The sequence below is a fragment of the Serinus canaria genome, chromosome 2 (genome assembly GCF_022539315.1).
Source record: "Serinus canaria isolate serCan28SL12 chromosome 2, serCan2020, whole genome shotgun sequence".
Lineage (NCBI taxonomy): Eukaryota > Metazoa > Chordata > Aves > Passeriformes > Fringillidae > Serinus > Serinus canaria.
In genome coordinates this window covers 113,709,254-113,734,192 of record NC_066315.1, presented here as the reverse complement: position 1 = coordinate 113,734,192, position 24,939 = coordinate 113,709,254, and the positions used below count along the sequence as shown (strand labels likewise).

Below are 24,939 nucleotides of genomic sequence, written 5' to 3'. Positions count from 1 at the left end.
GTTTGCGAGGCTGGTCTCAGTTTTGGTCTTTATCGTTTTCACATTCTTGGTTATGTAAGTCTAACACTTAAAAAAAAAACCCCAAAACGCCCAAGAAACCACTTATAATGCATGATCCCTAATAATCACTTCTTCCCACAGTCACTGCTAAGATCTGTTCCTACAGCCTGTGTATCGACAAGAATGCTGCTTGAATAAAAAGCATTCAAACCATGCTGAATTAACATAGTTCTTTTATTTGTAATTTACTGAAAACTAATAAAAGGAATCAGAAATTAGACCAGAAAGAAATCAGAGACTCTTCCTACTTCCCACCCCAGATGTCCATCCTGGCTATGAAGTTTCACACTCCCCCAAAGCAACTGAGGTGCAAAGAAAAACACAAATTAAGACAGGTAGGCTTTTATCACATCACTTGGCTGAGGAAACAGTTGGATTTGCTTCATTTTACTGAATGAGAGGAATTCTTCGAGGAACAGAGGGGTAGAGAGTCAGAAACTTCCCGAACCACTATGACAGAAACAAGAATGTCTTAGCAATGATGCTCAGCACCGCTAACATTGCACCTTCAGAAATTTAGCAGCAGTTTATGCCAACAGCAATTTCCATCAGAAAACTCCTTCCCAGCGTGCCGGGCGGGCTCGGGCTCGGGCTCGGGCTTCGGGTCCTGCCCGCGGACGGAGCACCTCGTTCGGCCCCGCACTGCGGGCTCCTGGCGTATCTGCTGTCTAGAGGGAGATGAGGAAAAAAACCACCCCAAACCGCAGAACTCAGGAGAACCTGCGGGCGATGGACCGCGTGTACTGCCATGGATGAGCACCGGCAGGTAGCCGTGGGACCCGCCGTGCCCCCGCCGGGAGGCGCAGCGCCCGGGAGCGCGGGGCAGCGGGACATGCCCAGTGCGCTCGGCGGGCTCCGCCTCCGCCTGACCCGGATACAGACGGCGCTGCCTCCCGGCCGCGAGCGTGGAGCCGGCCCGGCGCCGCCGCAGCTGCAGCAGCCGCCGCGGAGCGGAGCGCCCCGGCCGTGCCATGGCATTGTGGTGACTGCCCGGCCCCGCCACCCGCCCGCCCCGCGGCCATGGCCCCCATGGGCATCCGCCTGTCGCCGCTCGGCATGGCCGTGTTCTGCCTGCTGGGGCTGGGCGTCCTCTACCACCTCTACTCCGGCTTCCTGGCCGGCCGCTTCGCCTTCTTCATGCTGAGCGAGCCGGCGGCCGGCGGGCCCGAGACGTCCCACGGCTCTGCGCCCGGCGGCACCGTGGACCTGCGGGAGCTGCTGGCCGTGTCCGTGCTGGCCGCCGTCAGGGGCGGGGAGGAGGTGAAGCGGGTCCGCGAGGGGAACGTCCTCAACGCCAAGGCGAAGGGGAAGACGCGGGAGGGGGCCGAGGAGCAGCTGACCACAGGCGACCTCCTGTCCAACCGCAGGATGTTCTACCTGCTGAAGGGCGCCTTCCCCGCCGTGCAGGTGGGTGCCAGGCGCCCTCCGTGAGGCGGGGGCTGCTGAGGGCCCGGCGCTGGGACCCCGCTGTGGAGCCCCGGCGGCTCTCCGGTCTGTAACCGGCGGCGGGAAGCGCTGCCCTCGTTTGCACCTTTCCTTCCCCTCCCGCTGAATTTGTGGCAGTGCCACCTCACGCTCCTCGCCGTGGGTGTTGGGTTGCAGGGGAAGGAGTTGCAGCGTGTTGCAAGTGAAGCCACGCGAGGTGAAACAGTATCAAACACTGCGGGCATGGAGGGGTAGGGGAAACACCGGGTCTCGCTGTTGCGGATCCTGAGCTCTGTGGTGAGGGATGCAGGTAACTGTGCAGTGCAAATTCCGCCTACGGTTAAGATGCAGAGATTAGGAGCGCCGTTGCTTTGGTGGTTATCCGTCCTGCCAGTTGTCCTTTCTGCCGTCAGTTGTGGGGACAACCAGGGGCGGGAGCAGCGACTTCGAGGCTTAGGAACATAGCGCTGTAATAACCGAGTGTTTAGCACTCGTGGCTGTGGGACAGCTGATAAGCATAGCTGTGTCAATACTGTGGATCACTGCCTGCCTGAGCAAAAAGAGTTTACTTTGCTTTCAGAGGTGTACACCCCTTCCTGATCTCCTTCCCTCCTGAAATCTGGGTCTATCTCTTAAGGTTGCACCCTAAACTTTGAACCGTATTTCGAGGATTTTTGGGGTTTGTTGGTATTGTCGTTTCAATCAATGGGAACTTCTGTCTTTTGATGTTAAATTCCTTAGCTTTTCATGGACATTTGAATTGGATAGAAAGCCCTATAGTTGGATCTCAGAAGTGGTGATTGTGTGCTTCTCCTGGAGGGACTGAGAGAAAAAGTAGCTAAGTCCAGTTTTTGGTTATTGAGTTACTATTCAAATTTCAGTAGCCGTTTTAAAAGTTCCACGGAAAAATATCTATTTGTTTGTTGGCTTTTTTGGCTTTTTTTGTTTGTTTGTTTGTTTGGGGGGGTTTTAAAGTGTCGTAAAGAACTTGTTGAATATGACATCTAGAGGAAACAGAAATTCTTCAATGTTAGAAATAAACTTGAGATGTAACTAATCTTCCTCTACAGAAAGATTATGCGGGTTCTGTTTTGAAGATTTCCTGGATTATCTCTTGGTGACAAGGCACCTTCACAGGCCTAGTGTTAAAAGAAGAAAAAGTATTGACCCCTGTTCTCTTGCATTATTCAGTGCCCTTAGAGATCTTGGCTTTACAGCTTAGCTGGCTTGAAACCTCTATGCTTTCTTCCCTTTCACAGATGGAGGAACTTCATCAATCTAGATGTAAGAGTTGCCTATGCTTCTAGAGAAGGCTATGGGTTCAGTCTGGACTTGAAGAACACAGTGGACTGTGTGTTGCCTGCTCTGTGGTCACATGTAAACTTGCTCTGGAGCCTAGTATTCCTAGTGGTGACAGTCTGACTTATGTCTTTCTGGCAGAGGGTGTTAACTTTGAACATCTACTTTTAAAAAACTTGGGTACTCCTTCTTATTTTTCTCACAGGTGATGTGTGCTGCTCATCTTTAAGAATAGATGGTACTTTTGAAAGTGCAGATGTGTTCTTAAAGGCAGTATAAAACTGAAAATGTGTGCATAGGTCTATGTAACTAAAATACCAGGCATATGTCTTTTCTTTTTCCCCACTGTTTCTTAGACTGACTGAGCCTGAGCACTGAGATTATCTAGGATGAGTGTATTTGACAAATTTTTCAGGTGATTTGGAGTTGTTAAGTCTGACAGATCAGCTGTGGAACATTAAGTATTCTAAGAACATGATGGGGATAATAACAGCTTACCTCATGTGGTGTTTAAAAAATACTCACTAAGCTGTGTATACACTGATAAGACATTTTGTCTCTTAAAGTCCGTGATAAATGTGTAGTCATAAATATTTGCCCAAACTAAAATAAAAGCTTTGTTCTACTACTATATGCATACTATGTGTGCTTCTCAGGTGTGAAGGCAAGGTATCATCTCAATCTACTAATCCTTCAAGTATAACTTCAGAGCAACCCATCTAAAACTGCAGCTCTTTCATGGAACAGAGCTGCTGAGTCTTGGTGTGAATATAAGGATTATAGAGGATTTTCTGAGGCAGTATAAATTGCATCATGTAAGAAATATCTTCTTTATATCTGTAATCTTATCCCCCCCGTACAGACTGACACTCCAGCATAAAAGATGCTGCTGAAGTCAAGTAAACCTCCTCTTCTCTCCTTGCTAGAGAAGATGACACTAATAAAAGATGTCAAACAAAAACTGCAATAATTCCAAGAGTAAGCTTATGCAAAATGCTGATTTTCTCACATGCTGAAGTTCTTGAGTTTAACAGGAGAACTTCAGTATTTAAATTGTTGCCAAATGCTGCATCCAGGAAGAAGATGAACAAGTACAAAACTAGGAGCTAAAATATGCCTGTAAAGCAAAGAAAATGGAATTGTTCAGTCTGGAAAAGAGAAGGCTCCTGTGAGATATTGCAGAGCTTTTAATTACCTGAAGGGGGCTGTAGGAGACCTGGAGTGGAGTTTGTACAAGGGCATGTATTGACAGGACAGGGAAGAATGGCTTTCAACTGGAAGAGAGCAGGTTTAGATTTGACATTAGGACAAAATTCTTTACTGTGGGAGTGGTGAGGCACTGGACCAGGTTGCCCAGAGAAGTTGTGGGTGACTGCTCCCTGGAAGTGTTCAAGGTCAGGCAGGATAAAGCCTTGAGCAACCTGGTTTAGTGGAAGGTGTCCCAACCCATGGCAGGGGGCTTGGAGTGAGATCTGGAAGGTACCTTCCAACCATTCTATTTCTCTGTGATTCTCTAAGGATAACTGTGGCTTTTCAGTATTTCAAAATAACCAAGGGTAATAGTCATTCAACTGAAATAAACTTAAGTCAGTGAACAGCATTGTATTCCTTGTGCTGCTGGACATAAAAAGGGAAAACATGCAAACAATCTTTCTGAAGCAGATCTGAATCTCTTAAGGTGTGGTTGTTAAGAGAAGATAAAAGAGTTAGGCTTCTCACATGCAGAAGCTGAAATAAATCTGGAAGAAGCCTTATAATACTAAGAGTTGGGATTTATAAAAAAAGCGCTTTCAAAATCTGAGGGGAAAAAATCCCACAGAAAGTGCTTGCCTTTGTTCTCTTGAATAAAGGTATTGTCTCTACAGAGGAAGAGGAACTCCACTGCTGACATCAACTGCTCTGTTAGATATAAATAGATGCATTTGCATCAGTTCAGACTTCTCAAGGCTATGTTAGGTAAGACCTAGGTAGGAGTGGCTCAATTGTTTTTTATCACTGTGTAGATTTAGTTTAGATTTAGTGGTGGTGTTTTTATATCCCTCAGAAATAGACCTGGGAAAGATAAGGGGCAAATCACTTACTGCTACCTTGGGTATTACCCAGAGTTTGTGATTGCACTCAACATTCAGCAGTAAATGTTTGCATGTGTATTCCATGGAGCATCTTTGTACAGTTGATTTTAAAATATATTTAATGCTAAAACCTGTGCATTGCTTTCTCTTGGTGAAGTTCCCAACTGCAGTTACAGGCTTGAGGTGTTACTGCTCCTGCATTACCAGTATGTTGTCCTCATTCATTTGTCATGCTAAGAAGGAGTTAAAGCTCTGATCCAGCTATAATCATCCCCTCTGCTGCTTTCATTTTTTAATTATTTTCTTTATCTTTTCTGGGTTACTTCTTTCCTGGGTGGTTCTCCATGCAGCCTTATTTATTCTTGTGCTGGCACAGTGGTGGTGTGATAAGGACTGGGCTGGGAATTAGGTGAGGAGATTAAGGAGATGCTTGACCCAGCCCTGCTGCTGAGGTGGGAGCGGACTACAGAGGCATTCTTTCCAAATTCAACGCTGGTATGTTCTGCTCAGAAGAGCTTCTGTGAAGAAATGATCTTATGATAGCAGGGTTTCAGCAGCATTACTTGCTAAAAGATCCCTCTCAGCATCATGCCTTAGGGTCTTACTCTTTTATTGTGGCCTGTCCAGGGATCAATGTCCGGATCTTGAAAATTGATTGAATCCCAGGTAAAAAATTAAAGTAAAAGTTATTTGAAAGAAAGGTTATTTAGGAATACCCTGGTTGACTTCCCACTACAGCCCATCTCCAGCACGTCTGAAGGAGCAGCCCTGCTTGATCACAAAGGCAGGAATGATTGACAGCCTGTTCCTTAAACTTGTGCTTTGACTAGATTACCTCTTGTCCTCTGACTGGAAAAGCTAATTTTAGAGTGACCCACACAATTCTGCTATTTCACTGCTGTGCTGTGCTAGAGTTATTTTCACAGGATGCAGACTTCAGTCTTACTGGTCAGATTGTATTCTGCCCTACATTTTCATTTTGAGCTGTTTTGTCTTTTTGTTCTAAAGTTGCACCAGCTAGATCTCTTGTTTTCTAAAGTAAATACTGAATAGAGTTTCATCTTGTTCGCTCCCTTTTCTTTTTATATTGTGACTGTGGTGGAAATCAAGTCTTCTTCTGCTCCAGTCTTTTACTTTGAGCATCTTTTTTTGAGTCGTGTCGCTATTCTAAATCCAAATGTTCTTATGTCTGTTTCCCAGTTAAGACTGATGATAAATACCGCATTTCAAGCTTATGCATGATAATGCTGCAATCAGCGCTTGAAATGAAACTTTAAGAACATGTCACTTTTACTTTGATTTTCTTCTAAATTAATCTGACTTTTGAAGATTAATGACTCCAAGCATTCCTTTTTTATCTGGCTATCTGAAGTACTGGGTTTCAACTGTTTACAGGCTTCTGATCACGGTGCCAACTACCATACCTAAAAAACTGGAATTTCATCTGAGATGGCAAGCTCTGTAACTGATACTGATTCTGTGTGAAAGATAGGTGTATTAAAGCAGTAAGTTTAAAAAAGGAAATACCACTTCAGAGGTATTGCACTTTAGTGAGTAGGTTCACTAATTTGTCTTTTCATGTTGTGAGAATAACTCCTCCTTTGTGAGGAGGCTATTCTCACAACATGAAAAGACAAATTAGTGAACCTACTCACTAAAGTTCATGTTTATTAGTGAACCTACTCACTAATAAACATGAACTTTATTAAAAGCCTCTTTAGGGCTTTTAATAAAGTTCATGTTCTTCTGACCCAGATGATCTTTGGAGAACCCACTGCCAGTGGGTTTCTAAGTAAAACAAGAAGTGTGAATGTTAATCTGAATTCTCAGTAATAGGTGTTGTCTGGAGATGATGCATCTCCTAACATGGGTTCCAAATGATGCCAGATGACTTATGCCCACTCTCTCTGCATAAAAATGAAGTTAGACTGTAACTTCATGCTCTGTAACTTTTAGTTCTGTAACACAGAGGTAATGAGCTCTGTGATTATCTTTTCAGATGCAATTACAAATAGTTTATTTGTAAGTTCTACAACTCTTGTGACAAGCAAGTAATCTCTTTCTCTTTACTAGACTTGGGTCTGTACAGAACTTAATGGAGAATTTTACCATCTACTGAAACCACCTGTGTGAGCTAATGAGCAAGTGGCTTTATTTTCCTGGTCTAAAATTCTAGTTGTTTCTGCAGATTACCGGTGGAAACAGTGAATCCTGTGATCCATGCTGATTCCCTCAATTCCACTTTTGTTGTTTTCACCAAGCTCTATTCATTGTAAGTCCGTAGAAGCAGAGTTGTCATTGGATATGTCTTTATCATTTATTAAGTCCTGTTTGTTTCAGTCTGCTTCCTGCTGGCTTAATGGCCAGAGTTGCCTAATGAGTTTTGATAAGCACTAATTGAGCTTCTTGACATTTAGACTTGTCCAGATTCTTTGCATATTCTGTCATCTTGTTCTTGCATTAAGTAACTTTTTGTTGCTAAAATAAATAAAGATGTAGTTGATGATAGAGGAAAACCTCTGTTTGCCTTGATTTAGATGCCTTGAAAAAGGCATGTGTTCTTTTTCACTGTTGTGATATAATTATGGAAATACTTGTTGTTTTCTGATCTAATCAACAGCAGCATGAGACCAGTGGGTTTTCTGCCTCTGATTAGTTTATACATTTGTAAGATTTTATACCTTACACATTTATATACAAATATGCTTTATAGTTTTAAACTTAAGTAAAAGTTAGGACTTTAAACTTATAGTTTCTAAACTTAATTACCTTTTAATAAGTTGTTGTTTGGTTTTTTGGTTTTTTTTTAAGAAAACTATATAATTCTACAAGGTCTTCTTTCCATTCATAACAAAATCTGCCTTGCTAAAACTATGTAAATTGAACCTTGTCAAGAGGAACATTTTTGAGAGGCATGAAGATCATCTGTAAAGGCTTATTTTTCCTTTCTAATATGTTGTGGTTATCTAAGGAGGAAAAGAACCTTTTCAAAAGCATCAGCTTGCTTTAAAAATGTCAGTGTATTGAATAAAATCAGCCTTGACTTTGTTTTTTGCTATGCTGGTAAGGCTACTATTCAAATTTTTTAAAGCTTAAAGGCATTTCAAATTTACAAAAAGAGGTGGTACTTTGATTTCCCAGTTTGCATTCTTTTCAGATTTAATTAACGCAGGCTTTCAAGAAGCAGTTTTCATTCACCACCCCCAAATTTAAAAGTTGAACAGAAGGGGTCATGAATTGTCCTGGGTGCAGGTGAGCTAAGTCTTGGTGTGATAGCACACCCCCTCTCTCTGTAACAGGTTCTGGAGCTTTGTTTTGTAACCAGGGTAGGTTAGATATTTTCCTCAGATACTGGAAATAATGGTGCTTTGAGTGCCTTTTGCTCTCCTGGAGAGTGCTCTCCTGTTGAGAATATTGATATGTCCTGACTTGTCTAGTGGGTGTTTACATTCAGGGGTTTTGGCATCTGATTCCTTCACAGCATTTGTGTATGTGCAGATGCTGTGAGAAGCTGAGACAGCTTTCACCTCTGGTACATTTGAGGAGGAAAACAGAGAAGCAGAGCCAATGGAGGCAAAACAGTCAGTTTTGCGCAGGGAGTATACGTTGCTCTTTGGTGCAGTACAGCAGCAGTGGTTGAAGGGGTCTCTAAGTGGGGAAATCCCAAAGACTGCTGGTTGAACTCCTCTCCATGGAGCTGAGACATCTCTGAAGCACAGTCACATAAGGGCAAATCAATTACAGTCCCATGCAGCTACCTTATAGGTCAGTATACTTTCCAAGATGGGTAATTGTGGGTATTGTGGAGTCATAAAACAACTTGTGTCAGAAGGGACCTTAGAGGTCATCTTGTTCCAACTACCCTGTCATAGGCAGGAATGCCTTCCACAAGACCAAGCCACTCAAAGCCCCATCCAGTCTGGTCTTGAACACTTTGAGGGATGAGGCATCCACAGCTTCTCTAGTCAGTATGCTCCAGTGGCTCACCACCCTCACAGTAAAGAATTTCTTCCTAAAATCTAAGCCAAATCCATCCTTTTTTAGTTTGAAACAATTTCCCCTTGTCCTATCCCTATCTGCCCATGTAAAGGGTTATTTTCCCTCTTTTTTTTTATATGCACAATTTAAGTACTGGAAGGTTGCCTTTAGGTCTCCCAGGAGCCTTCTCTCTTTTCCAGGCTGAATAAACCCAGCTCTCAGCATGTCTTCATAGGAGAGATGTTCATCCCTCTCATCATCTTTGTGGCCCTTCTCTGGACCCACTCTAATAGGTCCAGATCATTATTATGGTGACGACTCCATACCTGCTTGCAGCACTCCACGTGGGATCTCACCAGGGCGGAGGAGAAGGGGAGAACTGCTTCCTTCCATCTGCTGGCCATGCTGCTTTTTTGATGCATCCCAGGAGATAGTTGGCTGTCTGGGCTGTGGGCACACATCCACAATAAATCCCAAGTGTGTCTCTGTTATGCTGCTCTCAGTGAGTTCCCCCAGTGTGTACTCATGCCTGGGATTATCCCAAACCAGGTGCAGCATCTTGCACTTGGACTTGTTGAACTTAAAGAGGTTCTTATAAGCCAGCTTCTCAAGTTTGTCCAGTCACTCAGGACAGTATCCCTTCCTTCTGCTGTGTCAAGTGCACTGCTTTGCTTGATGTCATCTGCAAACTTGCTGAGGGTCCATTTGATCTTGCTATTGTCATTGATGAAGATATAAAAGAGTACCAGTCCCAAAACGGAGCCTTGAGGGAGACCATCACTGACCTCCATTTGGACATACAAGTTGTTGACCCAAACTTCCTGGCTGTGTCCATCCATCCAATTCTTTATCCACTGAATAATCTTTAAATCCATGTTTCTCCAATTTGGAGATAATGATGTCATGTGGGACCTTATCAAAGGCCTTACAGAAGTCTGGGTAGGTGACGCCAGCTGGTCTTGGCACCCTTGTCAGCTGTTGCAGTCAGTCCATCTAAAAGGCCGCCAGGTTGGACAGACATGAACATGAACTCTTAGTGGTTGCTCTAGACATTAGTACAAAAGGTATATGTAATTATCAAGTATCTTCCACCATCCACAGAGGACATCTCTCAGTCTCTCAGAAAGATGGTGTTGAAATCACTGTTGGTTTATTGCTTGTAAATGTTTGCATTTACTTTTGTCTCTCCACTTCTTTCTTCCATCTCATTTAGGGTGGATACAGGTGGCAAAGTTGAGTCTTGGGCATGCATGATCATGATCTTGGGCACAATAATCACTGGTGAAGTGGCTGCGTAGGTCATGCAGCAACAAATTGGTCGTGCACCAACAAAACAAAATCAACCACCTATTAATGTTTTACTAATGTTCCCCTGTGCACACTCCAGGCTTTCAGGCCTCCAGGCTTTTAATTTCCTTAGTCCCATTTAAATCAATAGACTTATCCATTGAGCTATAGAATCAGAATAATGTGGGTTGGAAGAGACCTTTAAAGGCCATCTAGCCCAACCTCCTTACAGTGAGCTGAGACATCTTCAACTCAGTCAGATTGCTCAGTCTCAGGATCTCTAGCTTGTCAGAGTGACCCCGAGAAATGTTAAAAAGTCTCTTTTCCCAGCCTGGCATTTGAAGGAGTCAGAGCTCTTCATTTCTCGGTCTCAAGGTTGTTTATTGTTCCTTACCTATAAAATATGTTCTCCTGTCCAGCTGAGATCCACTCAGCAGACAGTCCGAGGCACTCTGCCTGCCCCTGGGGCAGTGTTATATCTTTATAATAAGAACTACATATACAATGTTTACAATTACTTTCCAATATCTCTCACCCATGTTAGACAGTGAGCTTCTACTCTAAACCAATCTAAAAGTGCCAACATCGCAGCAGAAGATGGAGGCCAAGAAGAAGGAGAAAGGCTGGACACGCCCTGATCCCCCCATCTTGCCCCCTGAACCCCCATTCTAAAAACCTCAACATCTACTTTTTCACCCCATGATGAATTCACTGTCATTCTGCTTAAACTGTCGTGGCTTGTAGTCCTTCATATAAAGGTTGGTAAGCGTTTTTTTCCAAAGGCTAAATCAAAGGCACAGGGGTCTTGGGCCCTGTGCCAAGGTCTCTTAGCCCCTTGGGCAGGGTCTCGAGCCCTCCAGGGCAGCGAGGGGAATTTCCTGGGCTCCCACAGCTCAGAGCCCCATCCAACCTGACCTGGAACACTTGAGGGACAGGGCATCTACTGCCTTTGTGGGAAACCTGTTCAAATCTCTGTTTATGAAAGGTAATACCTGGAATACTCTTATGTTCATATTCTGATTGGTAAATGTTAACTTTTCTTGTTACCTGAACTCTGTGTGGGGATGTTGTTTTGGTTTTTTTTTTTTTTTTTTTTTTGGTTTGGTTTGGTTTTTTTCAGTTTGAGTAGCTTAATTGGTATTTTTATAATATGGGTGTGATATTATTCATGTTGTGCTTGTTCTATTTTCTAACGAAACAGCCCTAAAATTTGGATTTCAGAGGATGTGTGTTTGCATATATTTTTTTCACTTTAACTTACCTTTTATGGGTGAATTCAAAGGGAAAACTACAGTTAGGTTCCACTCTTTCAGACCAGGAAAAAGCCTGAAGTTGTGCACCATGCCAGGGAGAGCTAGATAGTATTCAAGCAGGCTTTTTGGCTGGTAAGCTGCCACAAAGACAGCATGAAGTGCTTTTAGGGACTGAACCAGCACAGGACAGGGAACCACTGTGAGGTTCCCTGAAGTCTTTGGATGGCCAGGACTGTTAGCTATTCAGAGCACTGCATTTATGCAGACAAGTTTGTGGTACATTGGAGTTGCTTCCTGTGCTCCTGAACAGATCTGTGTTCCAGTCACCAGCATGCTGGACAGGAGTATTCTCTGTGCATAGGTTTCTGAAGGCTGGAAACACCTGGCTATTTTGGAAGGCACACCATGGTCTCATCCTGGTATTGGTGTTGGACTTCTGCTGCTGGGTCCCATGAGCAGCATCCCTCATTTGTTATGGAATTCCTGCACCTTACAGGCTGGTTTTGGGGAAGCTCTGTACTGGTGAGATGCAGCCAGACTGTCTTATTTAGGAAGTAATGGGGGTTTTTGTTGTTGTTATTGTGGTTTTTTTTCTTTTTAACTTTTCAGCAGTATTCCATGCACTGATTTACATATATTTTATTAAACCTTTGTGTTTGATGCAGTTCTTTGTGAGGAGGGCTTTTGCTTCAAGCATAACCGGGGAAGATTGCCAAAATGTAGTTAACCTTCATGTCAGTGCTCAGCTTCCAGAACTTCTCCAGATGGACTTTTACACCTTACAGCTGTTAGGCAATGGCAATTAACCCCAGAGTGTCTTGTTGAAATAAGGTCTAGTGCCTGAAATATCTGGCCTTGTCTGTCTTTCTACCATAGCTACTCCTATTTTCTGAGTGAGGATTTGGGATTGCAGTAGACTATATATCCATATTGCTTGAGAAAAGTTTAAAGTGTAAGGGCCTCTGGAGGCTGCCAGCAAATGAGATGACAAATAGGAACATGGACTTAACACAGAGGCATGTTTTCCAGGTATATTCTCCTTCATTAACAAGAAAACAAAAAAAAAAAAAAAGAAAGCAGGAAGATAAGAGAAGTTTTAGGGGTTGGTGAGCCCCTCTTAGGCAAGTATTCAGCCAAAGCAACAGAGTAAATGGTCATATAAATGGAAGAACGAATGACCTGCTTTGGGATTTTTTTTGTGGGTTTTTTTTACTTTCTTCAGATGTCTATGCAACCTTATCACTCTTTCACCAGTTTTTTTTTCTAGTGGAATAATCATGTCTGTTGAGAGAGACTCCTCACAAGCATTATAAATGCTGCAGTGTCGTGGTCACTGCTACAAAATCTGAGCTAGTAGGTGTTGTTTCTCTAAAAAGAGTACCTTTCAGATAGTTTCAGACTTTACATTCTAGTGTACTGTAACAACAGGTTTAACAAGATATTCTTCCTTTCGAGCATTGGTTCCAACCCCTTAACTTTGTGGAGGCCCCTTTCTTCTGTTGAGGAAATGTTTTTTTTATGATGGTATGTCATGTGCTGTAGTGGAACTTAGACTGCCCAGGGGCTATGTTGAGACTGCCAAGTCTGTGGAACTGCTCGTCTTGACTTAGCAGGACTGTTTTCCCTAGGGGAAAATGCAATCATCAGGTTTATTGTATAGTGACAGATGTTTAATTTGTAAATGTCACGGCAACTTCAAGAGCTCCATGTTTGGCATGTAATGCTTCAAATACTGGTTTTACGTGAGAAGACAGCTATGATGTATGGCTGGAGTTGCTGCTGTTCTGCTTCCTTTTATTTTGAGGTCTCTTGGAGAAAATGGCCTTAACCCTTGGCTGATACCCTGTTACAATTGAGGTGTGTGTGATGCCTTTTCTTGTCATGATGTGAGTTTTGTAAAAATCCTGCTCATATAAGATCTGTCACAGTCAAATGTAGTCTGATAGCTCCTTCATTTTCATTGTCTTTCCATGTCACTTGCCTACAACTTTAGAGACAACTGTGTCTCTGGTCATCCAAAAATATTGTGTGACTGCAGTCACAAGACATTGTGTTGGGTTTTGCAGTAGATTACTCCATTCAGCAGTTTGGTTCTGTGTGCTCCACTGTCAGGCCAAACTCTGCTTGATATACTGAAATGCCCTCTGGTGTGGAGTAAAGTTCATTAAGCTGGGTAGCTTAAATAGGCTTAAATTTGACTTTTGACTGCTGGTAATAAATGTTCTCCATGGGCCATCTTAAGCCCTTATCTCAGCCTACCCTAAAAATGGGTATGGGATGTTACTTACTTGTTTGTGAAATAAATTTGTCTGACAGTTGTGAAGTGGTTAAATTCAACTGAGCTGCTTAAACTTCTACTTGTAGCTCAGTGCTTGCAGCAGGAATATATACTAAGATTTCTTCTTGTCCAAGTCATGCAGAGTCTGCACAATATCCAGTGATAGTATATCTCTACATTTCCATATGTTTCTACTGGTTTGTATAAATTGAATTTTAAACCCCCTACTGTCTGTGTACTGTATGATTCTCCAGAGTCAAATGTTCTGCCTGTACTACTTGAAGCAACTGCATTTAAATACTGATTTAAAAAAATGTGATTCATACTGTGGGGATGTTCAGTAGGGAGACCTGCAGCCAAAGCAACAGTATCCAGCTGTGGTGTGGTTTGCAGTAAAATTCTGCATTGTGGTTTTGCATTTCTTGTCACATGACTGTAATAATGAAAAAAAAAGAAAAAAATTCCTGTAATTAAGGTGAAGGAAGAAAAAGAAAATGTGAGCAAGCCTGTAATTTTCCCAAGTGCCACAGTTACTGTATCTGATATGTTAATGCAACTTTTGTTGTCTCACCACAGATAAATTCTGAGGAGCGGGTTGATACAGCTGATCAGGAGACAGTCTCCTGGGATCACAGTATTCCTGAAGACATAAAGCAAAAAATACAGCCTAAAGAGGTGCCAGCAGAAAGTGTCACTGTCTGGATCGATCCCTTAGATGCTACACAAGAATACACAGGTAGCTGATTCTTGATGACAAATCATGTGTGTAATTCTGATGTTTGCCTTTTACACTAGAGACAAGATAGTAAGTATTTAAAAGGACGTCTCTTGTTAAAGTGTCTTATGTCAAAGTTAGCATGATTTAATTGAACAGATTGCATCATGAAATCTCTGTAGTTCTCAACTCACAACATTTGCTTTTATATATTCCAACTCTGAAATTACTTTGGTATCCTTACAACTAACTAATTGCTGTAATAGATGGTAATTGTCAATTATGGATTGTACTGGAATTACACATTTCTTTATTTTAGTCATTACTGTGGCAACTCTAAGTATCTTAGATTTTTGGTTTTGTTTATTTAAAGGGAATACTAAGTAAGTATCCTATTTACCTTGATATAAGGAATTTTTTGTTGTCGTTTTTCAAAAAACCATGCATAATTCAGTCTTTCCCCTTTTCAAATGTTTTAGGATGTCACATAAGCAGTTCAAGACAATCCAACTAAAATTCTTGCTGAAAAGTACTAGGGAACAACTAAAGAAGTGGGATTTTTTTTTTTTGTGACTATGTAATTGATACAATTATCCTTTCCAGTGGATGTTCTTTGGTTTTTGAATTACCATTTTTGAGCCAATAGAGGATAGATCATGAGGCAGAGAAGGGAGAATGGAGGGGCACAGATTGCCATGAAAATACATGTTGCATAAGACACAGCTGTTAGTATCAGATCTGGTAGGAGTGTAAGTTACATCTACTGAACAGGAAAAATTGCTGGAAACCTGAAAAGTCTTCAAAGTCTTTTGAAAACTGAAAGGTTATTTGAAGATACATTAAAGTTACATAACTGCAAGAGGCAGAATATAGACTAGTCTTCAGAGAATAATCTGAATAATCTCCTGTCTATTTTCCTTTTGTGTTCTTGGCATCTGATTGTAAACTTGCTCACTTTCTTGTTTTGCCCACAGAGGATCTTCGACAGTATGTCACGACCATGGTTTGTGTGGCTGTAAACGGTAAACCAGTAATAGGTGTGATACACAAGCCCTTCTCATCATACACAGGTATATTCATGCCTTCACATATTTCCATGATAGTCAGTCATAGGATTGAAATTGCAGCAAAAAACAGCAGCAAAAGGGCACTGCAGCAGACCACACAATTAGAGCTGTAGATGTGTTCTGTGCTATAAAACCACAAAGGAAAATGCTGCCCTTGTTTAAAATAAAAATAATGCATTTAGAACGAACTAACTGAAAATATTTTAAAGAGCTATGATCCCTTCAATTAGAGTGCTTATTGCAAACAAAAAAAAGTTAAACCTACAAATACTGACCAGTTTGATGTGTGCTTTTAGTTTTAGCAAAAAGAATGGTTTGCTCATTTAGCAGAATAGCTTAGATCTGTGATAATATACCCAGGAGCTGCTGTGTATTCGGTGTGAATAAAGAAAAGATTGAATAAAGATCTTGATGGCAACTGTTTGAGTGTAACAGGCAAGACTGTCTAGCATAACCTTATTGATTATCTAAAATGTTTTTAATGCCATAGCTGTGAAGTGATTAATTAATTTAGTATTAATGATGTATCAGCAAGCATTGCTGCAAGTCTGGCAATTTGCATGCACTTTTGAAGGCTTCAAAATAGTTTAAGCATTCATGTCTTACTGTGTATTTAAAACAGGAATTGCTGTTTACATTTTCCCTTAGGCGATACTGACCTCTAGAGTTCTGAAGTTTTGCAGTAGCTCAGGAACGAAAACTAAGTCTGAATAAATGCATTTTGTATTTGTTGTCCTTTTTTGGCCCTAAAACACTGAATACTCAACATTTTGTGCTAAATATTTTGCTGTCTATAAATATGAATTTAATTACCAGTCACTTAAGTATGTACTATATTCCAATATGCTTCAAGAATCTTGGAATTTTGGGAAAATATTTTTTTAGGTATTGATACCTAATCTGAAGAAATGGGTTTTTACCATTGGAATGTTGAGAATTTATCTCCTTTGATAATAGCGAAGTGTGCAATGTACAGATATGGAATCAGAGGAGATGCAATGAATTCTGTCATTCTGTGTGACAAGTATTCATTTTCCAAGCTGGAAATACCGATATGTTTTGAGTCAGGTTGTTCCTAATACTACCACACAAATACAAAGCGATAAAGGGCAATCAACATTGTTATTACACAGAGCTCAGTCTGTTGCCAAACAATCTGGTTCTCTGCTGAGATGAAATTGCTGGGTAGTTTACTAAGTAAATGTCAGATTAATGGTTAGGGGATACCACCTACCAAGCTAGGCTTTGAACTTCACAATGAAATAAGTGGGAAGTTGTGGATTCTAAATTCTGTTCTCTGAAACACAACGCCAAATATTTTTCTTTGTAGCACTATCCTCCTGAGCTATTTCCTTCTTTAACATTACTATCCTTCGGAACAAAATGACTTCACAGCATTTTTAATATCTGTTTTAAAGGGTAGTGGGGTTTTTTGTTCTTACATAAAAACATTGTTTGAGGAAATACTGGATGTATTTTTGACTAGGAGCCATTCTTTTAACTTTGGTGGCTTTCCAATTGCAAATTCTAAGTATAACTGCTTGGGACTTTTCTTTCTTATTCTGGTTTTTGGAAGTATTACACAAGAACAGTCAGGTTTGGGGTAATGCCATATGCGCCAATGTGTGTGTGACCTCTGTCCCTTCCCTTGTACGTACCCCATCCTCTGTCAGCCCTAACTTTCTCTCTTACAGTACTGAGAGATATTCAGTCAGAGGCATCAGTTACATGTTGTTATATAAGTACCCTTTTATCCTCACACTTAACAGAGATTGTCTTTTGTAAATCTGAGTAGAATTTTTGTTTCTCTTGTAGCTTGGGCAATGGTGGATGGTGGGTCAAATGTAAAAGCTCGTTCCTCCTACAACGAGAAGACTCCAAGGATTATTGTGTCCCGCTCCCATGCAGGAAAAGTTGAGCAAGTTGCACGGCAGACATTTGGAAATAAAACTGTGATAATCCCTGCTGGTGGAGCAGGTTTGGTTCTTTAAGGATCTTATCCATTTTATTGCTTCTGAATATTTTAATGATGTAGCTGTTACTAGACAAAAGGGTGTACTGTGGTGGCTTCTCTATTTCCTTTTGTCTTTAGATCTTGACATCACTGAAAGCAAACACTTGACAATAGGGACAAAGTTTTTTCTGTATTTAGGAACCTACATGCAAACTTGATTCAGACTTCAGACTGTTCACAAGTTAGTGTGTTACTGAGTCTAAGCCTAGGCCAGCAGTGCTGTTGTGGTCCTTTCATTGAAACACACTGATGTATGTTCATGGAAGGCACTGATGCCTCAGTGGGAGAAAAAGTGTTGTGTGACCACAGGCACAATCATGGAAGAGAATCACTTGGTTGTTAGTTAGCTGTTAGTATGGTTGATTTAAAAAAAAATTAAGAAAAGGGCCATTAAAATTTGCTATTGTTTATTGCATTTATGTCAAAAGAAGAAAATTAGTATCTGTAAAGTCCATTTTTATCTACCTAATACTCAATTTAAAGAAATTTTAAAATACTTTTTACTTATGCAATGTCCTTGTGTATGTTACTGACAGAACACAAATGGGAGGCACTAGGCTTTTCTTCCTTATTTATTTATAAAGATACAGAAATGTATCTTTCTATGTCTTTAATGTGAAAAGCCAGAGTTCCCTTACAGATTGTTTAGTCAAGAAGGTCTTGTATTGCTTCTTGATAATGACTCTAAATGACAAAGAAAGTGAAAGTTTAACTGATTATTACAGGTCTTGTCCAGGGCTTGACTCTGTTTAAGAAGATGAAGAAATGAACAGATTAGTGAATCAAGAATATTGGTGAAAGAGTTGAAAATTTGAAAAAAATCGTAAAAGAATGGATACTGTTTTGAGCAATTACTTTGTAGTGCATAATGAATAATAAAGGAGAATGCCCTTTGCTGATTTACTTTATTAAAGAGTGGTGTATACATCTTCCTTCTATTGCAGCAAAAAGCCAGGGAGAAAAAGATAGACTTGAGCATGATATAGAGATTGAGAAGTTAATAAGTAAGCATAAGAGCAGAACTATATTTGGGTGTCTGGTCTTCTCTTAACGTGTTTTGACAGGAAAGCTTCATTTAATTTTTTTGTTTGGTTTTTTTTACCTTTTACCTCTGCCCATTTCTTCTAGGTTATAAAGTGTTGGCCCTCCTTGACGTGCCTGAAAAGAATCAAGAAGAAGCTGACGTGTATATCCATGTCACCTACATTAAGAAGTGGGACATATGTGCTGGAAATGCAGTGTTGAGAGCTTTGGGTGGCCATATGACTACCCTGACTGGTGAAGAAATTAGTTACACTGGCTCAGATGGCAATGAAGGAGGACTTATAGCCAGTATCAACATGAACCATAAAGCACTAATTGAAAAACTTCCAGATCTGGAAAAAACGTCACACAAATAAGCATGACTGGTGGAGAAGTACAAGTTGTGCTTTTGTAGCCTCCAGATGCTCTGTCTGAAGAAGCAGGTGTGAAAACCTGCTGGAAAAGATGCACAGCAAAGCAGTTTGGTGTGGGTTTGGGGACTATATCTTGCATTGGGTTTTGTCAGTGGTGGTATTTAAAAAGAATAAAATAATAATAATAATTGGAAGTAGGAAGGGGACGATGGTCTCACACATCAGTTTCCATGTTTTATTTTTTTCAGACTGTTTTCATAAAATTCTTATACTCAAGGTGCATTTACCATATATATTGGTGAGCATAGGTGAACTAAAGAAAAATCCAATTTTTTTTGGTAAAATAACCTAAGTATTTCTCACAGGAATTTCTTGAAATCTTTTACATCTTATTGTAGTTTTAGTGATTCCATAATAAATTAGGTAGGAAAAAAAGCTTGATTTTTATAGGCATCTGAAAACTGTAAACAGTTTATCAGGAATCATGACCTCGTATTTTGTATCCCCTGAATGGAAAGCACAAGAAGGTTGATTCAAATCTATATGCAGCAACAGTTTATCTTTGACAGTGTGGCACTCTGCTTTTTAAGAGAAAAAAGGAAATGTTTTGTGACTTCTTTCCTGAAGATGTAAACCAGTTTTAGTTTGGGTGGGTTGTGAATATCGGTGTTTTATTAATCAGTGTAATTATTTCCTTATACCTTTTTAAAAGAAGGCAGCATTTCCTTGTATAGTTTTTAGCAGTTACTTCTTGTCCTTGATTTCTGCAAGCAGTGTTGAAAATGCATGATAGATTTTTCTCTAATGTAGGGCTTGTTCATCATGTGATGTTTGTGCCTATAGAAGCAGCCTCTTCCTTCAGTACCTGTTATTTGGTTTGTTTGGGTTTTCTTTCCATTGGACAGAGTCATAGGGAATGAGTTTTACAGAAATAGTAGGTTGACTGGTTAATTTCATTTCCAACACAAGATATAAACCAGCACTTTTTCTACAACTCCAGGAACAACTTTGACTTTAGCTTGCAGCACACTCTTTGCTGCAGAAAGCTCTTCAGCCATTCCAAGCAGCTTGTGCTTATTTGGTTTGTGGTACTTTATACAGTGAGAGAAGGGACTGTTTGAATTTGAATCTGCTTGCGCAAGTTTGAAGAACACGTGGCATGTGAAGTACAACAGGGTCTGCAAAACTTTACTGAAAAATGTTCTTTGCAATCTAATACATACAGAACAGAATTCAGGTCCTTTGATATCAAAATGACAATTTGTTGTACCTCTAAAAGTTGTGGACTTCTATCTCCAAACATGTAACCATCTGCATTGTTGTTCTCTACATCCCCCTGAAAGGTTTCAGAAGGTTAAAATATATGTGTTGTTTGAATTATCAGAAAATAACTGCCCATCTGTCCTCAAGAATGCTAAAATTCTAAGTTAATATAGATGGTTTCTGTTCAAAGTTTGTTCAGTAAAGGCTTAGGCTGCTTGATCAAAACCCTTAATTCTTTAATTTTGACTTCTTTCATATTGTTAATGAGAACTGCTGTTCTCATTAAAAAGAGGTTTTTCTCCTTAGGTCAGTCATGGAGAATGTTTAGATACTGCTTTCAACTTCTAGCTGAAGTTCACATTTCCAAAAGACTTCCCAGATGTTGCATAACTACAGATACAGACTTATTTCTCAAACCCACTGGCAAAGGAGACTGAAGCTTAGTCCTACAAGCCTTTTGGTGCAGGTAGTTTTTGGAGAACTTCTTTTCCAACACAGACACTATTGCTGCTCTTTTAAAGTAACTTTTACACATATAGATAATACACAAAGCAATTTTACTTCCAGTTCTTAAATTTAAGAAACTTCTATATGCTATGACAAGTAAGAGGTCATGCCCTTTTTGAAAAGGATCTGGTCTATTTCAAAAAGTTGTTGAGCTTCCAAACTTCAATGAAGAATAAAAGAAACATATTTATCAAGGTTTTAAGATTTTACAAGAATATTGCATCTTTTTAAGGCTGATTTAAATGTCTTAAAGCCTAATTTATAAAAACAGCTGTTTGTATGTTTACTGAAGAACATGGATTAAAATTTAAATATGAGAAATAGCCATAGTTAGCCTAGTATAAAAACCTGATTGTGTCACAGAGATCGAATGCACAATATTTAAGTAGGCAATTAAGATAAAATCTGTGGCAAGTGGGGTTTTAGAATCAGCTTGAAATCCTACGTAAACAGACTTCCTAAAAACGGGACTGCTTTTGTTCTGGGGAATGCTTCTATCACATCCTTGCATAAGCTGTGATCAGACTTCCTGTATGGGAAATGAAAAATGTTATGTAATGTACAAGGTCTTACTTGTATTAGTTGAAGGCATAGACCAGTGAACAGAAGTATTTGCCTATTTTATTTTTCCTTAGGAAAACAAAGTACCGTAGGAGAGGCCCTCCTTTCCTTCCCCCCACATGTTGGCTAAAATGCCTAGCCTTCCATTAGGAAGACTTGTGCATGTTTAGACATGTTAATATCCTAAATTGCTTTGTTGCAATGGATCACAGTACCTTTCACAGGGGACCATTATTGGCCTAATTTCACTCATGATGAAATAGAAGAAAAGGTGGGAGTGTGGTGCCCAGTTAATTACTTGTAGTAGAGCCTGAGCTTCTTTCCCACACTTGAGGGCTAAGGTAGTGCTTGTGGTCTCCCAGTGTAATTTCAAGAGCTTTGGTGTGAGAATAGGTGAGCAGCTGGTGAATATCAGTTTCAGATGTCATTTTGCAATAAATGTAACTCTTATGCAGACCAGCAGGTATTCACAAGTGCTTGCTTAGTGCACGCATCCCAGTGCACTTTGTTTGGATGGTGTTCAAACTCAGCATGTCGTTTCTTTGACTGTTTACACTCCATTCTGAAACGTTCTGCTTAAATTCTGGCTTGAATATTTGTTTGGTCTCATCAGTGTGGATGTGACTTAACCTTATGCCCAGAGGGTAGGAAATCATGCCATACCCAAATCTTACTGCTGGGCTGCAACAGTTTTCTTTACATCTTAGCGTTTTCCACATGAAGCTGTCGCACACCATTTTTAGGGATGCTACTTAAAACAATTGCATGGTCTAGGTAGGTCCTACAAAAGTATATATTTTTAAAAATCTTAATTAAAAAAAAATCATAGTAGCAATCTAGCTCCAAATAAGGGAAGTAAGAGAATGTATTATTTTAGCATTGGTTTTCCAATGGTGGATATTTTGAGTGGCTATTATGATTAAGAGGGTTGCAAGTGAAATAATTCTAAAGCTGTATGTATTTTCTCTTTTTCATTCTTCTAAAAAGAGTGTATGATAGCATAGATAATACCTGGTATTGTACCAAGAGTCCTAGCTTTCATTCCTTGAATGAATATTTTCTAAATAAATGAAGACAGAAATAAATGGGTTAAATATTGTATTTAACTGAATTTCAGATTAACCTGTTTGCCAGACTTTTACAGATGGATTTAAGAGCTGTTTGTTCTGATCTACAGAGCATGTAATGATAATGAAAATACTTAGCAGATATGGCATACTTGGAGAGTGAGTTAACCATACAGTGAAGCTGCAAAGTCATCTAGTGATATTGTTCCATATATTTACTTCATGGTTGTTACAAGGAACAGATTTTCTAATTGGATTCAGGTGTGAGAAAAGTTTTGGTGGGTTTTTTTTGTTTTGTTTGGGGTTTTTTTTGTTGTTGTTGTTGTTTTTTTTTTTTTTTTTTTTATTGGCCAATATCTGGAGACCAGAGGTGGGGAGGAGAATTGGTACGGGGTTCATCTCTGCTTTTTTGTTTATAAATAAGTGTATTCCAATGTCTTTGTAGCATCCTGTTACCTGTTTGGGTTGTACAACAGTAGTGCAGTATTTTATACTCCTGATTTAATGTCTAAAACACAGAGTCCGCATCTCCCAAGAATTGTGCAGTGAGAAGTGACCAAGTGTCATTCTGGGCTTCTGCTGTGTTACTCCAGCAGAGAATGGCTGCTTTGTTTTCTCCTGGATGTCATTCCAGTAGCAGTTTCTCTCACAGAAAACTGCTTTTCCAGGCTACTGTCACCCCAGTTATGCCAAACTTCTTTGTGGATCTGTTTTCTGAAGTAAACAAGCAGCAGAAAGAAGCAGATGGATGTGCAACAGAGGACAATTATTTTTGTTTCTTTATTTTTAAATTGCAGTAATTGTTTCATGTCTCTTGTCTTTCAGGGGTTAGATAATGGTACAGGTAAGATTCAATGGACCACAAATAAATGCCTGTGGGATTTTAAGCCCAAATAGGAGAAGGGCAGGAAGGACTGCCTCTAACCAAGGCAAAACTCAATGGATGGTTTTCAGTCAGGCCACTCATGCTGAGTCCTTCATCTGTGCTTTAGTGGTTTAGGCCGTTTCACACAATTACAGTTTTGATTTTGCCAGAATACCACCGATAGTCTTGTCTTCAGTCTGCTGTCCTCAGTGATAAAACTGGACTATATCTGCTTCACTGTAATGTAACTCAGTTGGGTCCTCGGAATGAGGTAATTCTGAGGACCCAATTGCTTGACTTGTGAACCACAGCTCTTGCAGTGATGACCTAGTACTTGGTGCAAGTGTCTTCCCACCCCACGAGCAGGTCATGCACCCACCACCCATATTGAGAAGGTGTTGAAGCCTTATATATTTTGGCTTTCAGGTGCCACAGCAGCTCTTTCAGCTCTTCTGTGAGAAGTCCTTGTCCATTGTCCTCTCTCTGGAGCCAGAAATTAGTGGCTACTTTTTCCTCTTTGTTCTTCCTCTCTGTTCCCTTCTGATCCTTGATCCTTCTTTAGTCCATGTGGACAGAAAAATGAAATCAGAGATGAAGATAGTCCCAGAGTGAGAGGATCCCAGCAGTCAACTATCCAATTTATCCTGAAGCTGGTAATGTTCGGGACTAAGGTCTAAGGTAGTGACTGATTCTACCAGAAGTGCAATAGTTGCCAATGAAGTAATGGGAACATGGAGAGGTTTATGCAATTAGGGCTACTGAACATACAGAAAAGATGCAGACGTACTAAGGAGAAGTTAAACACCCAAAAAAACAGAGAAAGTGGTTTTTCATTATAATGTTCCAAGCATTCGGTGTTTGTGCCCCCCCTCCCCCCCCCCGCCCCCCGCCAGGGTGCTGACCTTCATTGCTTGTGAAAGATAGGAAAGAGACTGCATTGGCCCTCTGTGAAAGGCCTGATTTTTGTTGAACTCAATAGCAGTATTCCAACAGAACTCAATGTGAGCAGCACCAAGCCAGATAAAAAGGGAACAGTAAATTAAGCTAAATTCTGAAAAGCTCCACCTATGTCAATAAAGCAAATAACCTGGGTTGTGTTAAAGTTGTCTTTTAACAGCTTCAGTCTACATTTGGAATTGTCACCCCAGTGTCAGGTCTTTCAGGTTTTTTTGTGTTCTACAGATGATAGAGCCCACTTTCAGGTAATATTGTTTCCTACACCAATTGTTCCTTATTTGCAATATATATTTCATTTTTCTCTCCAAAGGATCAGCAACAGTCCAGCATTTTTACTCGTCCCACCAAATTGTATTAGCATTTTCCAGTTGTGTGCCAAATTGAAGTAGCAATTCTATAAATAAATTCTCTGAAAATAGTGGTTTGTGAAGGTGTTTTTCTATATTTTGTCTTTATAGGGGATATTTATTCTTTATGCTCCAGATTTTTTTTCCCAGTAATGCATGTAATGTTGCTTCAGTTGCGCTGTATCCATCGTGTGTGTGAGACTTCCTGCCTGAGGAGTTACTGGTAAGTCCAGCCAAGTTTATAATAAATATAATTCACAATCTCCACTGGTTTTGTTTTCATACCTGTATGGCTGTGAACACTGGTCAGTTTGTGAAAGTCAGTGTTTAGAAATCCCCCAGATAGTATTGCTCTTTGGATCTAAAGAAGTTTTCTTTCCAACATCATTTCCACATCTCTTTCTAATTACGTTACACCATTCTGCCCAAATCTGTTTCCATGACAATAGTAGCAGGGTAGTATCCCTTATTGTATTCATGTCCATTTTTAAGTGAAACCATGGAGCAAGTTGACAGATCCTTTAATG

General features: G+C 40.3%; 1 protein-coding gene across 1 annotated transcript; it reads left to right on the top strand.

Annotated features, from left to right (window-relative positions):
• Nucleotides 1–954: 954 nt before the first annotated feature.
• Nucleotides 955–24,483, top strand: BPNT2 (3'(2'), 5'-bisphosphate nucleotidase 2). Its single transcript, XM_009085489.4, has 5 exons — nt 955–1,467; nt 14,229–14,388; nt 15,342–15,437; nt 17,250–17,411; nt 18,577–24,483. Exons 1-5 carry the CDS (start codon nt 1,081–1,083, stop codon nt 18,846–18,848), a joined length of 1,077 nt encoding a protein of 358 aa, XP_009083737.3. The 5' UTR covers nt 955–1,080; the 3' UTR covers nt 18,849–24,483.
• The last annotated feature ends 456 nt before the right edge of the window (nt 24,484–24,939 follow it).

Coding starts and splice junctions, on each gene's coding strand:
- BPNT2 (XM_009085489.4), top strand. CDS start 1,081: ATGGCCCCCATGGGCATCCGCCTGTCGCCGCTCGGCATGGCCGTGTTC. Junction 15,438..17,249: donor GCCCTTCTCATCATACACAG/GTATATTCATGC, acceptor TTTCTCTTGTAG/CTTGGGCAATGGTGGATGGT. Junction 17,412..18,576: donor AATCCCTGCTGGTGGAGCAG/GTTTGGTTCTTT, acceptor CATTTCTTCTAG/GTTATAAAGTGTTGGCCCTC.